Here is a 15121-nt window from a genome sequence, read left to right on the forward strand (position 1 = left end):
ACCGTAAGTATGATTTTTAATGAGTTGCATTTCGTAAGATAAAATTACAATAAAATAATATTTCAACACCCTTTTGGATGAACTAAAATCTTTAAACTGTATAATAAGAATATCTCTGTGCTAATTTATACAAATCTCAAGAATTAATTTACCAAATTTTTTTTTTTACAAATTATTAATCCACAAATTAATTTGTCCAAACAAGGTCAAGAGTAAATTGATTGAAGGCCCGAACTACTTCTGTTTGGACATGGAGAGATTTTCATTCCTGTACTTGTGCTCCCTCTCCAGCCTCGAATCCCCTAAAGAAACTCTTTCTTGTGTCCAATCTATGATGTCCTTAAACACCATGTCACAGTTCTCGACTGGCTCTCCATATAACAGTCCGTGCCACATTCCCGGATACAGCTTGAAGGTCTTGTCGGTACTCGAAGCCGATTCATAAAGTTGTTTGCTCACAGCTTTATCCGTCACCCGGTCATCTCCTCCGTGGAGAACTATAAATGGTATTATAACCTAAACAAGTTCGAAATCAAGATTAAGCGCAGAACAAGAGTAAACTTTCCAATTTTGTAAAATTCAATGTTGTCAGTAAACTCTTTGCATTTAGCTTTTTTTTCTGGAAGGGAAGAAGAATGTAAAAAGAGAAGACAAACCTCGTTAAGTCTTTGCTCGAGATCCAGACTGACTCTCAAAAGTTCAAAACCAGTTTTCAAGCGAGGACGTCCCTTGTAGCAGTACGGGTTCTCTCTTATCTACGATTTATATATTTCGATAACTATATGAATATATATATATATATGTATATATACTAATAAGAAGACGTTAAAAATATATAGAGAATTCGGGTGGTGTATAAGTAGTAAGTACCTGTTTTCTGACATCTGGCTCTTTAAAAGCAACATCAATAATATCTTGTCCAGGAATAATTTTCCATGTTGGTATAAACCGGCAAAGCTGGGTCAAAACATTTATCACAAGAGGACTTGGTCTAATCTCATCTGCAATCTGCAAGTACGTGAATTGTCAAATACATATATATATATATATATTGCATGGATTTTTTATATTATACATAACTCGTTTGAAGCTGAATTAAAAAAAGAAAAGTATTAATAATTCAAAAAAAAATTAAATTAAATTTCAGGATATACATATGTTATTGAAAGTTTTTTTTTTTTTTAATTATTATATGGGTTTTATTTTTAGAAAAAAAAAAAAAAAGAAAAATGGATCAACATTGACCTGAAACATGTGGATGATCGTTAATTGGGGGAGTAAACGAAGAATGTTATACAATAATGGAGATTCCTTTATTAAAAACACTAACCTTACACATGGGTGCCACTAAAACGGCACCGTCCCAGTAGTCTGGCTTCTTCCTGGCCAACAACAGAGCCACTGCCCCTCCCATGGATTCCCCCATCACAAACCTCATCTTCTGTTTGTTCTCTTGCTTCTCTGCATAATTAATCATTTTTTAAGCTTTTATCTTGTAATTCTTTTGTTTAAAATTTTCAAAAAATAATTAAAAAGTTATATATAAATATATATATATATATATATATATAGAGAGAGAGAGAGAGAGAGAGAGAGATGGGTAATTTCTAATTAAAGAAGAAATTGAAAACTCACCACAAATAGTTGTAAAGTGATTAGAGCAACCATCAACAATATCATCAAATTTCTTAACGTAAGCATCAAGCCCCTCTGATTTTCCATGCCCCTCGTAATCAATCCCATAAACTGCAAAACCAGCTTTTGCTAGCCTAATTGCTGTGCCTGAAACCGTTTAACTATTATTATTAACTGTTAATTTTTGTAATTAAAACAAAAAACAAAAATTAGATTTACTGTTCATGGTGATGCTGCATTCCATTGCATATCCATGGAGTAGGAATATCAAGGCCTTCGGTTCTTGATCCGTAGGTATCCATTTACATGTAAACAGCTTTATCCCTCTCGAGTTCATTATATACTCCTGCATAGATTTAAATTTTCTTTTCTTTAAAAAAAAAAACAAAAACAAATGTTCGTAAAAAATTCAAAAGATATACATAACGCTAATTGTTTATTACCTCGTCGTATCTAATATTTCCCATCTCAAGAGCCTGTAAATTCATCAATAATTTTTAAAAAAAAAATTATTAGAAACAGAACTCCGAAACCAGATGAAAGAAAAAAGAAAGCCCACTCTGAAAATAGTAAGAAACCGAAAAACCCAGTTCTTAGAAAAAAGAAAAAGAAATTCCAGACGATGAAAAAGAAAAACAGAGACTCACCATTGGAGAGAAGGAAGAAACAGAGACTATGTTGCCGCGAATCCGATATGATATGAGAGAAGAAGAAGAGATATGAGCGAGCAATTGGTAGAGAGATTGTAGAGAAAATAATTTGGGAACTGAAAGCAGAGATTTCAATGGAGATTTAACTGAGTTGAATCGGAAAAGGTAAAAGAGGAAACCAGAGAACAGAGCAAGGAGGAAGAGTTTAGTTTCCGGATAAGTGCGGGTGCATGGAATTTTGGAGATAAACAGGAGAGCATCTGTATCTATACATATATATATATATATGTAGAGAGAGAGAGAGAGAGAGAGAAGTTGGTATTTTTAAATTCTAATTAAATAGTAAATTAGTTATACAAAAATTAATTTTTAATTTTTTATAACTACTTGCCCCATCAGATTTGCTCATTCGTGGGATACGCATGACCAATTTGAGCCATTAATTATTGGATTAATTTAATATATTTAGTTATTAAGCATGTTTAAAGCCTATTGTCTATAGAAAATTTCTATAATTTTTTAAAAATATTTTTATATTATATTATATGATATAAATATCCAAGAAAATGACAAAGAAGATGAGAGAATTTCATGCCGAAAATTCAAACATCTTTTTTTTTTTTTAATTATTTTTTCTTTTTCCGACTTTGGTTTGTCATGCTTTAAATCATAGGTGTACAAAATTATTATTATTATTATTTTTGTATATTTTCCCCATTTTATATAAAAATGAGTTTATCAACTATATCCAAATTTGGAAAGAAATTTATTTTATTTTTATTTTTTATTTATGGTTCAAATTTATATTCCCATATGAAACAACTAATTATGTAATTAAAGTCTAATTATGTGAAGATTGACTTAATACGCCCGTTACCGTATAAAATTAAAAATCAAAATCGCATTTAGTTTGGTCAACGGATGAGATGTTTGACCAAAACGCAAGTGGGCTGCACATTATCCTCAGGGCTGCCGTGATTTTTGCTACAATTACGAATATATATTTATTAATAGATAATAATATGTTGCTTCTTGCCATTAAATTATTAAATGGTTAATAATCATATACTTAAAGCGTATATTATTTTTACAAGATTATTATTAATACAATAAATCATAATATATTTGAATAATTTTTTAAGTGCAAAAAAAAAGATCGAGATAAGATTATATGCAATACTTTAATGATTGCCGGATTTCAATATATTTGTAAACCCTTTCTTCCACGTTAAATATATTTTAGGTACAATTCATCATTTAATTCTAATTTTTAAAAAAAAAAAATATATATGCATATATTCGATAATTAAATTAAATTAAATGATGTATAAACACAAATCATAATATTATATAAATAATATTTAAATAAGAAATAAGAATACAATTCAAATTAAACTAACAATTTCTTATAGAAGAAGAATTTTATGAAAATTACATTTAAATTATCTAATTTTAGTAAAAAATTATTTTTTAAAATATAAAAAATAATGCAATTAAACTACTAACCTAATTAATTTTGTTTTTTTTAGTACGAGTGGATAATTGATATGACATTTAACTTAAATTATTAGTAATAATTAATTCTTAACTTGTTTTAAGATATTACGTTAAAAATTTTACTTTGAATAGGATGAAATTTTATTGATAAAGCATGTATCAATTTATACTTTATTACTTTATGTGCTAATATATTTTGGATAAATTTTCATTTATAATATTTTTTATTTATTTTGAATATTTAATTTTTTTATTCTTTAATATAAAAAATTAAATTAATTAATTTTTGTTTGAATAGTTTGAGAGAAGAATTTTTAATTTAATAAATTAATGAAATTTATTACTCAAAGGGTCGTGGTACTTAATTTTGTAAAGTTAAAAAGAATAATAATACACGGGATAATATTAAATTTTGAAACGAAGTGGGTCCCACATGCTTTTGACTGGGACCTACTTAAACAACGGTGATGACGACGTGGAGTGAGTCATGAAACGGTGGTGTTTTTCCAAATTTGAAGTCACCAGTTTTGACCAACCAAAACCCTTTACACACTGGAACTCACTTCTATTTAAAAATAAATAAATAAATAAATAAAGAATATTTTAAATTTTCATATTTATGTTGAATTATATTTAGAATATATAGTGAAAGAAAAATATATGTATTTTAGTTTCAAATTCTCATATATTAAGACAAAATTTAAGAGCTTTGTCTAATGTCGTACCTCTTAATCTATTAATTTAGCATTATACAAACACTCCAAAATAGAGAGTGACAATATTCATGCATGTTAATATGTGTGTGTATATATATATATATATATATATATATATGCGTGCCATGGAAATCCCAAATTACCCATCTTTTGATTTTGTAATAAATTTAGAAAATGTTATGTAGAAGAATCAAAAGTAAATAATATAATATAATATAATAAAATATAATTAATAGATGAAGGAATATAAATAAAATTTGATAATTATAAAATGTTGTCTTTTTGTTATTTGATTGGAGTTATAGTGGTAAGGTATGTGATGAATTATTTAGGGCCTGCAATGAATGTTGGATAATGTTAGTTGTTTATTTGGCTTTATCTGCAAACAAATTTTTATGTTAATTTGAGAAATAAATTTTACAAATATATATATATATATATATAGAGTCAATTAATAATATTTTACTCTCATAAATATGAAAATTAATAAACTTGTACATTTTTTGGTCAAATGTGGATGGCACAATTGAAAGCAACAAAATAAATCCACTTTAATGTCCTTACTGTTGATCATAACCATTTGGTGGTGATTTGCCAAATAAGACCCAATCAAATTGTTTTGCATTACGTGATTCAATTTGGAAATTACAATTTTTTTACTAATGTAAAAATTATATAAATCAAAACAATGAAATTGAAGTTTAGTAACTAAAATATCTATTGATAATTAAGTACAAAGTTTAATCTTTTTTTTTTTAAAGAAAGCTACAAAAAATAACTAAGAGCTGAAACAAAAATAAATAAACAGATATCTTTATACATATACATAGTAAATTAACATAGATTTAAAATTTGATTTTTGGAATAAGATCGGAGTCATCGTACTTGAAAATTTTTGAACCTTAACATAGCTAATTACTGAATTTTGACGTGATTAAAAAAAATTTATATATAAAAAAGAGGTATAAAAAATACCAAAGATTGAATTCACTAATGTTACAAATTCGAATGTCATTAAAGACATAAAGCTCGCTATGTTGTGAATATATTATTAGTTAATTTTGCAATAATGCTTAATTAAATAGAATTAAAGATTGAATTTACTAATCTTCTAAAAGATTTATTATATTTATAGATTAAAAAAATATATATATATTATGTAGCTATTATATTGTATTAATTGATTGAGTCAAAGTGTACTAAAAATTTAAAATAATTTTTTATTTAAAAAAAATCTAAATTATGGCATCATCCTGATCTATAATAAATAAAATTAAAAAAATGAAGTGAAGAATTTAAGTGATGTGAATTGTTGGCTAAATCTTATATGTAATAACTAAAAAAGGGAAAAAGAAAAAAAAAATCTTGTTTGAAGAAACGACGTCGTTTTGAATAGGGAAAAACAACGTCATTTTAGGAGGGGGTGAACGACGTCGTTTTGGGAAGGAGAAAACGATGTCGTTTTGGGTAAGCTGGTAGGATATGAATGGGGGTCGGGAAGGAAAGGGAAGAGAGGAAAAAAAAGCAAAGAGAAAAGCAGGGAAGGAAGAGAGCGGGAATGAGGAAGGAAGAGAGGGAAGAAGGTTCCAGAAGAGAGAGAGGGGAGTCGAAGCAGAGAGGAGCGAGAAGGGAGAGAGAAGAGAGCCGCGGACGACGAACAGTGCGATCGGCAAGAAGAAGGAAAGTGGAAATGGAAGGTACGATAAAAACTTTGGTTGTGTAGGTATTGGGTGAGTTGTGATGCTATTTGCAGGTTGCCAAGGCCAGGGAGTCTGTAGGTAGCTGGGCAGAGCTGAGAGGTGGAGTGTAGGACGGAATGGCAGAGACGTTCGCGGAGGAGGCCGTGAGAAGGAGAGGATGGCGTCGTTGGGGCGTACGAGAGATCTATGAGAGAGAGAGAAGGTTATGTGCGGTGAGTGTGAGCACCGAGGGAAGATCACTGAGAGGAAAAGGGAGTGAGCAGTTTGGCGTGTGTGGGGAAATCCGAGATGACGAAGGGAGTCGTGTGCAGGAGCGGGGGTGCGGAGAGAGTCGCGAGCGGAATGAGCAGGAGGAACGAATTCGGTGAGTGTCCGGTGAGAGGGGTGAGTGTGGGGAGTGTGACAGTGTGAGTTCAGACTGTGCGAGGGTGAGAGGGACGTGCATGGTGAGTGGGACGGTGTGAGTTCGGACTGTGAGAGGGAGGGGACTATGGAATAGAAATTGGCATGTATGAAAAATTTTGGGTGAGGGAAGAGGCTTATGGAACCTAGGGAGAGGTCGGTTTAGCGAGGGATAAGAACGTAGTTGCTGGAGATTGGGATGGCATAGGAGGGGACTATAGAGTATGGTTTAGGACGAGTGAGTATGGACACATTGGTAGGGGTATAATAGGAGTGTGGTGAGGGGAGATGGTTTGGTATAGTTACTATAAATTTAAAGGTTTGCGAGGGAACATCGCCGGCATGTGCAAGAAGTCTTGGTGTGCGTGTGGCCTAATAAGGTCGAGAGGTAATGGAGGGAGCATGAGTCGTCGATGTTGGTGACGTGCGAGAACGGATTGTGTGTGTGTATGGCCTGTTGGGGTCGAGGTGTGGACGGGTTGTGTGTGTGTGTGGCCTATTGTGGTCGAGGTATAGATGGATGGTGTGTGTGCGTGGCCTATTGTGGTCGAGGTGTGGGGTAGTGAGCATGAGTCACTGATGTTGGTGACGTGCGAGAACGGATTGTGTATGTGTGTGGTCTATTGAGGTCGAGGTGTGGACGGGTTGTGCGTGTGCGTGGCCTATTGAGGTCGAGGTGTGGACGGGTTGTGTGTGTGCGTGGCCTATTGGGGTCGAGGTGTGGACGGATGGTGTGTGTGCGTGGCCTATTGTGGTCGAGGTGTGGGGTAGTGAGCATGAGTCACCGATGTTGGTGATGTACGAGAATGGATTGTGTGTGTGTGTGGCCTATTGAGGTCGAGGTATGGACGGATTGTGTGTGTGCGTGGCTTATTGGGGGCGAGGGGTGGACGGATCGTGTGTGTGCGTGGCCTATTAGGGTCGAAGTATGGAGTAGTGAGCATGAGTCGCCGATGTTGGTGACGTGTGAGAACGGTATTGCATGTGTGCATGGCCTATTGGGGTCGAGGTGTGGACGAATTGGGTGTGTGCGTAGCCTATTGGGGTCAAGGTGTGGACGGATTGTGTGTGTGCATGGCCTATTGGAGTCGAGGTGTGGAGGAGTGAACATAAGTCGCCGATGTTGGTGACGAGCGATAATGGTATTATATGTGTGAGTGGCCAATGGGGTCGAGAGGTAGAGATGTGAGTATGAGTCGCCGATGTTAGTGATGTGTGGTAATGGTATTCGTGTGCGTGTGTGGCCTATTGGGGTCGATGTGGTTGATATGAGCCGCCGATGTTGGTGACACGAGATGGTGGTGTGTGTGCGTGGGTGGCCTATTAGGGTGGAGTAGGAGAGAAGGGCGTACGAGTAGTTGATATTGGTGATAAATGTAAACAGGGGCGCTTAGGGTGTGACTTCGGCCGGGGAGTCACGTGGGATAGGCACCCAAATAGTCTACCAGGTAGGGGGGCTGGTGTTGTACTAGGGTAGGGTTGAGGTAGGAGGTAAGTGATATAGACAGGGTACTTATGGGGGTACTGGAGTTGCTGTTGCTGTATGTGTTATTGAATAGTTAGTCTTTCAGGGTAGGTAAATAACGGTTAGTTGTAGGGTGGTTCTAAAGCATGACTTGGGTAGTGTAAGAGAAATGCATATAGATATACTAACTGTCTTGTCACTGCATATTATACCTGCAACTTAGTTTTTATCGTTTTGAGTTACGTGAACTCACTTTTTGTCATTTTCCAGATGAAGTAGGGATGGAGCCGAGATTTGAGTTGCTGGGTACGGAGCCTAGTCTTTAGCGCCATAGGGCCAGGGTCTCCTTGTGGCGGGTTACCGCCTGTAAAAGTTTATATTAGTATAGATGTTGACTTGCTGTAAGGGTATGGTATGGGGTGTCATTGATGTATAGGTAAAACTACAAGTTTACCTTGAGTTAAAACAATGAACTGTGGACAAGTTTTGTTTATGGGGAATGCTATTAGTATGAAATTGGCGTGTTGGGTTATAGGATTGTTGATCGTACGCCGTTGAAAAAAAAAAAAGGGCATTACATAATACTTACCTACTGTATGTATAACACCCAATTTTTTTTTTTACTTTCATTATTATTAATTTAATTTAATTTAATTTATTCAAATAGAAATAATAATAATAATAATAAAAGGTAAAATTTATTTAGGGATTTAATTGAAAATAATTTTGGAAAAAAAGGATGAAAATTTGGATTCTGGGGATATTTTTAAAAGAAAAATTGAAAATCAGGGGGTCAAAGCGCAATTTAAAAAATTACGCCACGTCAGCTGCCTGTTCAGTAGCCCCGGCCAATCAGGACGCGCCGCGTGGCAGAGACGCTGATGCGGGAGGCCACGTGGGGGATCCGTGTGCATGCGATCGAACGGCTGAGATCCGTTCTCGCGCTCACGGACAACCCAGATTACATCGCGCACGGACGGCACAGATTGAATCGTGCACGGACGGCACAGATTGAATCGCGCACGGACGACCCAAATTGAATCGCGATGAACGATCCAGATTTATTTTCTATTTAATCGCGATCGGACGGTCCAGATTAAATGTGATGGATGGCTCAGATCAAAAGTGGATAGTTATAAATAATCTCATCCGCACCCAAACGCTAACCCTAGCCGCCAAAGCCCCTCGCCGAAGAAGACAGCGCAGCCGCCGGGGAGCAGACCGCGGCCACCCGCCGCCGTACTGGAGTAATTACCGGCCACCAAACGAGGTAAAAATTCTACCCTTTGCTCAGAATTCGATTCTAAACCCACCTACTATCAAATTGGAGCGAAAGCACCAGCCAATTGGCCAGAAAACGCTGCCAAAGCCCAACGGTGCCGCTGCGAGGTGTCTCGAATTTTGCCTCCGATGAGGTCCTTTCCGATTCCTGTTCGACGTGATTTTTTCACATTTGTGATCACGGTTTCCTCTCTACAGGTTGATCGGAGCAAAACACCAAACTGTGACGTGATTCGAAAGAGTTGCCGCACCGGAGAGCCCCACCGCCGGTAAGTTTCAGTTTTTTGTATTTTTTCGGCCCACCGAGGGCCCTAAAGGTGTTTTCTCACAGGAATCGATGCAAGTTTGGCTGAATTCAGCCAAAAACGGCCGCTGTGCCAGAATTCTGAAATTGGTCGAATAGGCCCTGCGTCTGATTTTTCTGTTATTTGGGACATGTGTAGGTACCTAAGTGCGTTTCAGTTCCCGAGAAAAATTCAGGGAACCTAGAGACCGCCCATAGGCGCAGTGAAAATCTAGTTTTCAACGTCAAATCACGAAAGGACCCTTCACTCTATTTCCTATCATGGAATTGAAGTCTGAATAAATGATAATAATGTATTTTGTACAAATTAAATAGATATGCATAGTTAATTATGGTTGCTAATAGAGCCCGAACCGGACATATTTCTCTGTCAATTCCTGTTTGATTTATTTTACAGTTTAAATGCATTATGGTATCTGATTTATTTATTCTATGTTTTTGAATGCATGAATAACTGTTTACTTCACTACTGTTTGATTTTGGGAATCTAAGATATGCTTGCCTTGTTGGATGCACGTTACTTGTTTAAGTATTCATGTTTGAATTGGTAAGAGAGACTAAGAAAAAATAGGAAAGGGGTGTGATTTGATAAATGGATAAGATGACAGCCTCACTAGATATCCTGGGAGATGGTGGACGGACCGGATTCATAGGGAACCCTACTGTGAACATTGTCTCATACCGGACGAGGTATGGAGACTTGGTGATTTGGCGCCTATACCGGACAGGGTATGGGGACGACCCGCTTTACCCTCATATCGGACGGGGTATTGAGGTTTATTGTTTTGACGCTCATATCGGACGGGGTATGGGGACGACATTAGAATTAAGTTTGTTAAGGGGAATGGTTCATGTGTAGTGGGGACCCCTATGGATCCCATTGGATACTAGTAGGCTGATAAAAAAGGGCAATTGTTGTTTGATGATTTGAATATAAAAGTGTGATATGTGCTATGTTACAGATTATATATGAATTCATGATCTTTATAATGTTATTATTTTTATAGGTTATTTTTATAAATCTCACTGCGGTAAGTGGACGGTAAATGGTTTGATTATTGATAAATGAATTTGTTTAAAATATGTACTCCATTGGTTGTTTTTTGTTTTCTACCAATATTTACTTCTGTGACAGTGAATAGTGTGATGTCTTTACTGGGCTAGTGTAGCTCATTCCTTACTTAATCATTTCAGATCAGGAGGATCTGGTTCCCGAGCCCGATCCGCAAGAAGGCGGCGAGTAGATGTTAGATACCTTATAATTTCTTTTATTTTTTCCTATTTCTCGTATTTCTTTGAGAGAACATATTCCATGATATTGTTTAGTACTTTTAAGTTATTGTGTAAGGGATATTAACCTTAATCTTTTATTTCGCTTCAGCACTCAGATTATTATATGTATTTTTTTTTTAATTTCTAATGCCGTTACAGTTAGTATTAGAGCCGCATTCCTCGAATTCGTCCCTTACACAATGATACTTAGAGAAACACCAAACCAATGAATCATTACTCAACCCTTCTTTGTGAAATGCAGGTACGGAGAAATGAGAAGAGGAAGACCCCCACTAAACCGAGCAGCCTGGGATGGTTCGCTTCAAGAAAACGTTGACAAGATATTTGAGATGCTGGAGAGACTCATTGCTGCCCAGCAGGGCCGAGATGATAGAAGGGAGCTACCTGACCCTCCCCTGTTGCCACAGGTTGAGCCACCATTGCAGCGAGAGGATCCCAAGCCACCCCGGTACGACCCTGCTCCTCCACAATACCACTCGGTTCCACCACTGCAGTATAATCCAATGCCCCAGCCACAGTACTGTCCGGCACCGCCATAGTATAATCCAGTGCCCCCACCATATCAGCAAGTACTACCACATGGCCCCCCAGTCTATCATCAGCCCGGCCCAGTCCCGCTTCCGCTGGACCTAGCTCATTTCATGATTGACCCAGGTTATGTAGAGAGGTATAAGAGACTAAACCTATCCACTTTTGCAGGGGAATCCTCTTTTGAAGATGCCTACTACTGGTTGGCGGAGACAGAGAAGGCCTTCAAGACCCTAGGAGTGACTCCTGAGCAGAGGGTCACCCTTGTTACCTATATGCTGGTGGAAGAAGCAGACCGCTAGTGGGAACTCAAGCAGACCACCCTGCCTATTCCAGTTACTTGGGAACAGTTTTTAGTAGCCTTTCATGCAGAGTACCTCCTAGAGCATATCCGACATCTGATGGAGATGGAGTTTGTCCAGTTGGTCCATAGGAACATGACGGTGTCAGAATATACTCGTAAGTTCCTAGAGTTGGGCCAATACTCCCCTAAGACGTTGATGGGTGAGGGCAGGAGGGCTAAGAGGTTCCAGTGGGGCCTCTGCCCAGAGATCAAGCAACATTTGTTTGTACTGGAGCTCAGGACATACTCGGTCGTTCTGGCTAAGACACAGTTAGTGGAGAGGAGCCTCCACACCCTCCCTCAGTCAGCAAGGAACCACAAACCCTCAGCTCCACCCCACAGATCAACACCTACTGCGTCTGTCTAACAGAACAAGAGGCCCAGGCCGGTGATCCATGCTCCCCCTTAGGCTCCAGTGACAGGACGTGGTAAGATATGTCAGCATTGCAGCAGGGATCACGGAGACTGACCATGCTACCACCTCAACAACACCTGTCGTATATGTGGTAGTGCCCAACACTATGCAAGAGAGTGCCCAAGGAACCAGAATCAGGGAAAACCTCCTATCGATGGCAGAGCTTACAACCTCACCCAACAGGAGGTCGATGCCGACCCGGACGTGGTACAAGGTATGTACACTATCTGTAACCATCTTGCTCATGTTTTGTTTAACATTGGTGCATCGCATTCATTTGTTTCACCTGTTTTTGCACCCAAATTTAATGTATTACCTGATAAACTTGATTCAATGTTATTTGTGTCTATTGTTGGGAGTGCAACACTATTGGGAGAAGTTGTCTACAGGGCTTGTGCCGTAGAGATAACAAATAGAAAACTGAGTGTAGACCTAATAAAATTAGGCACGGAGAATTTTGATGTAATCTTAGGGATGGATTGGCTAGCGGCGTATCACGCCACCGTAGATTGCTTTAGCAAGAAGGTATTATTTAATCCTCCTAATGAGGAACCATTTACAAATTAATAAAATTATTTAGTATTTATTTCTTGATGGCAAGTTTTCTTATTTGTCGAGTACCTTAACTTTGCTATTTTCTCTAACTAGGCAAACCCAATAAAGAGAATTATATTCAAAAAATTCTGATAGTCCGAGACTTCCCATATGTGTTTTCGGATGAACTACCCGGACTGCCAGTGGACAGGGAAGTCGAGTTTACCATAGATCTACAGCCAGACACCTAGCCTATTTTAGTTGTTTCTTACCGCATGAGCCGCATTGAGATGGAGGAGTTGAGGAAACAGATCACTGATTTGCAAGACAGTGGTTTTATCAGACATAATGTGTCCCCTTGGGGTGCTGGAGTCGCTTTTTCAAGAAAAGGAGATGGAACGTTGAGACTATGTATTGATTACAGAGGATTGAATATGGTCACAATCAAGAACAAGTATCCCCTTCCTATGATTGATGACTTCTTCGATCAATGCAGGGTGGCAGGTCTCTCCAAAATAGACCTGCGATCAGACTACCATTAGGTAAAAATAAGGACATAAGACATCCCCAAGACGGCTTTTCGAACCAGATACAGACACTATGCCATTTGGGCTAACCAACGCCCCAGCCATCTTCATGGATCTGATGAATATGGTCTTCAGACAATTCTTAGATCAATTTGTTATCGTGTTCATTGATGACATCCTGGTATATTCAAAAAGCATAGAGGAACATGCTCACCATCTAGCCCAGGTTTTGCAGGTTCTTAGAAGAAAAAAGCTGTATGCAAAGTTGAGTAAATGTGGATTCTGACTTGAGCAGACCACTTTCCTGTGGTACATCATATCAAAGGATGGAGTATTAGTGAATCCTGAAAAGGTTGAAGCGGTGCTCGGCTGGGAGAAATTGACATCAGTTAAAGAAATCCGTAGCTTCCTAGGAATGACGGGCTATTACCGCAGGTTTATTGAACGATTTTCTAGTCTAGCGACTCCCCTAACCCGACTCACAAAAAAGAATGCCAAGTTTGAGTGGAATGGGGACTGTAAAATAAGTTTTTCAGAACTAAAGAAGCATCTGACTACTGTACCTGTGCTGGCCTTACCGATTGGATTGGAGGGATATACAGTTTACAATGATGCCTCATATATAGACTTGGGTTGTGTTCTAATACAGCATGGGAATGTCATAGCCTATGGGTGCAGACAGTTAAAAATTCATTAAAAAAAATTATCTCACCCATGACTTAGAGCTTGTCGCAATCATACACGCCTTGAAGACTTGACGCCATTATTTATACGGAGAGACCTTTTAGATCTATACCGATCACAAAAGTTTGAAACACATATTCACTCAGAAGAATCTCAGCATGCGTCAGAGAATGTGGATAGAACTTTTTAAGGACTATGATTGTGATATATTGTACCATCCGGGTAAGGGCAGCTTGGTAGTCGATGCACTCTGCAGAAAAAGTGCAGGTATCTTAACCCATTTAATGGTATCAAAATGCAGGCAAATTGGGGCTACACAACATGTTCGACTTCAGGACTTGAGAAGCGTCACATGTTTGGGCCATTTGACCATCCAGCCTGAGTTAATCCAGATGATAAGGGAAACTCAGTCACTTGATCCCGCCCTAGTAGCCCTCAATAGCAGTGCAAAACAAGGAGTTAGCTCAAAATTCCGAGTCTCCGCCGATTGGTTACTCCAATTTCAGGACAAGGTGTGTGTTACAAGTGACAGTGAGCTAAAGAGAGACATCATGACAGAGGTCCATAGCTCAAAGTTTGTCATGCATCCCGGAATCACTAAAATGTACCAAATCAATTGATCCCGATTTTGGTGGAATGGGATGAAAAGGGACATAGTTGACTTTATGTCTAAATGCTTGGTATGTCAGCAGGTCAAGGTAGAGCATCAGCGCCCAGGTAGGTTACTTCAGTATTTACCGATCCCATAATGGAAGTGGGAACATACCACCAAGGACTTGACAGGGTTACCTAAGGCACGCTCATGACATGGCGCCATCTGGGTAATTATTGACCGATTTACCAAGTCCTCCCACTTCCTAACCATTAGGATGACCGATCCCTTGGACAAGTTGGCAAGAATATATATCCGAAAAATAGTCAGATTGCATGGAGTTCCAGTGACAGTGGTGTCGAACAGGGACCCCAGGTTCACTTCTCGGTTTTGGAGTAGCTTTCAGCAAGCCATGGGAACGAAGCTGTCCCTCAGTACTGCTTTCACCCTCAGACTGATGGACAATTAGAAAGGACAATCCGTACACTTAAGGATATGCTTCGAGCTTGTTTCCTTTACTCTGGGGGCATTGGGACGACCGTCTGCCCCTGATAG

General features: G+C 38.2%; 1 protein-coding gene across 1 annotated transcript; it reads right to left on the reverse strand.

Moving 5' to 3' along the window:
* Positions 1-10: 10 nt before the first annotated feature.
* On the reverse strand, positions 11-2506 carry LOC110823918 (caffeoylshikimate esterase-like). The gene is made up of 8 exons (XM_022054416.2): positions 2283-2506; positions 2079-2111; positions 1855-1981; positions 1636-1782; positions 1331-1461; positions 871-1008; positions 657-755; positions 11-516 (listed from the first exon to the last, which is right to left on the reverse strand). The coding sequence occupies exons 1-8, from the start codon at positions 2283-2285 to the stop codon at positions 235-237; spliced, it is 960 nt and encodes a 319-aa protein (XP_021910108.1). The 5' UTR covers positions 2286-2506; the 3' UTR covers positions 11-234.
* Between the last annotated feature and the right edge of the window lie 12615 nt (positions 2507-15121).

This window comes from Carica papaya, chromosome 2 (assembly GCF_054855325.1).
Source record: "Carica papaya isolate Zhongbai chromosome 2, ASM5485532v1, whole genome shotgun sequence".
Lineage (NCBI taxonomy): Eukaryota > Viridiplantae > Streptophyta > Magnoliopsida > Brassicales > Caricaceae > Carica > Carica papaya.

Excerpts from the sequence above, each read along its gene's own strand:
- LOC110823918 (XM_022054416.2), bottom strand. Across the intron at positions 1,783-1,854 it reads ATGCAGCATCACCATGAACA|GCACAGCAATTAGGCTAGCA; the intron begins GTAAATCTAATT and ends AAACGGTTTCAG. Across the intron at positions 1,009-1,330 it reads TAGTGGCACCCATGTGTAAG|ATTGCAGATGAGATTAGACC; the intron begins GTTAGTGTTTTT and ends ACGTACTTGCAG.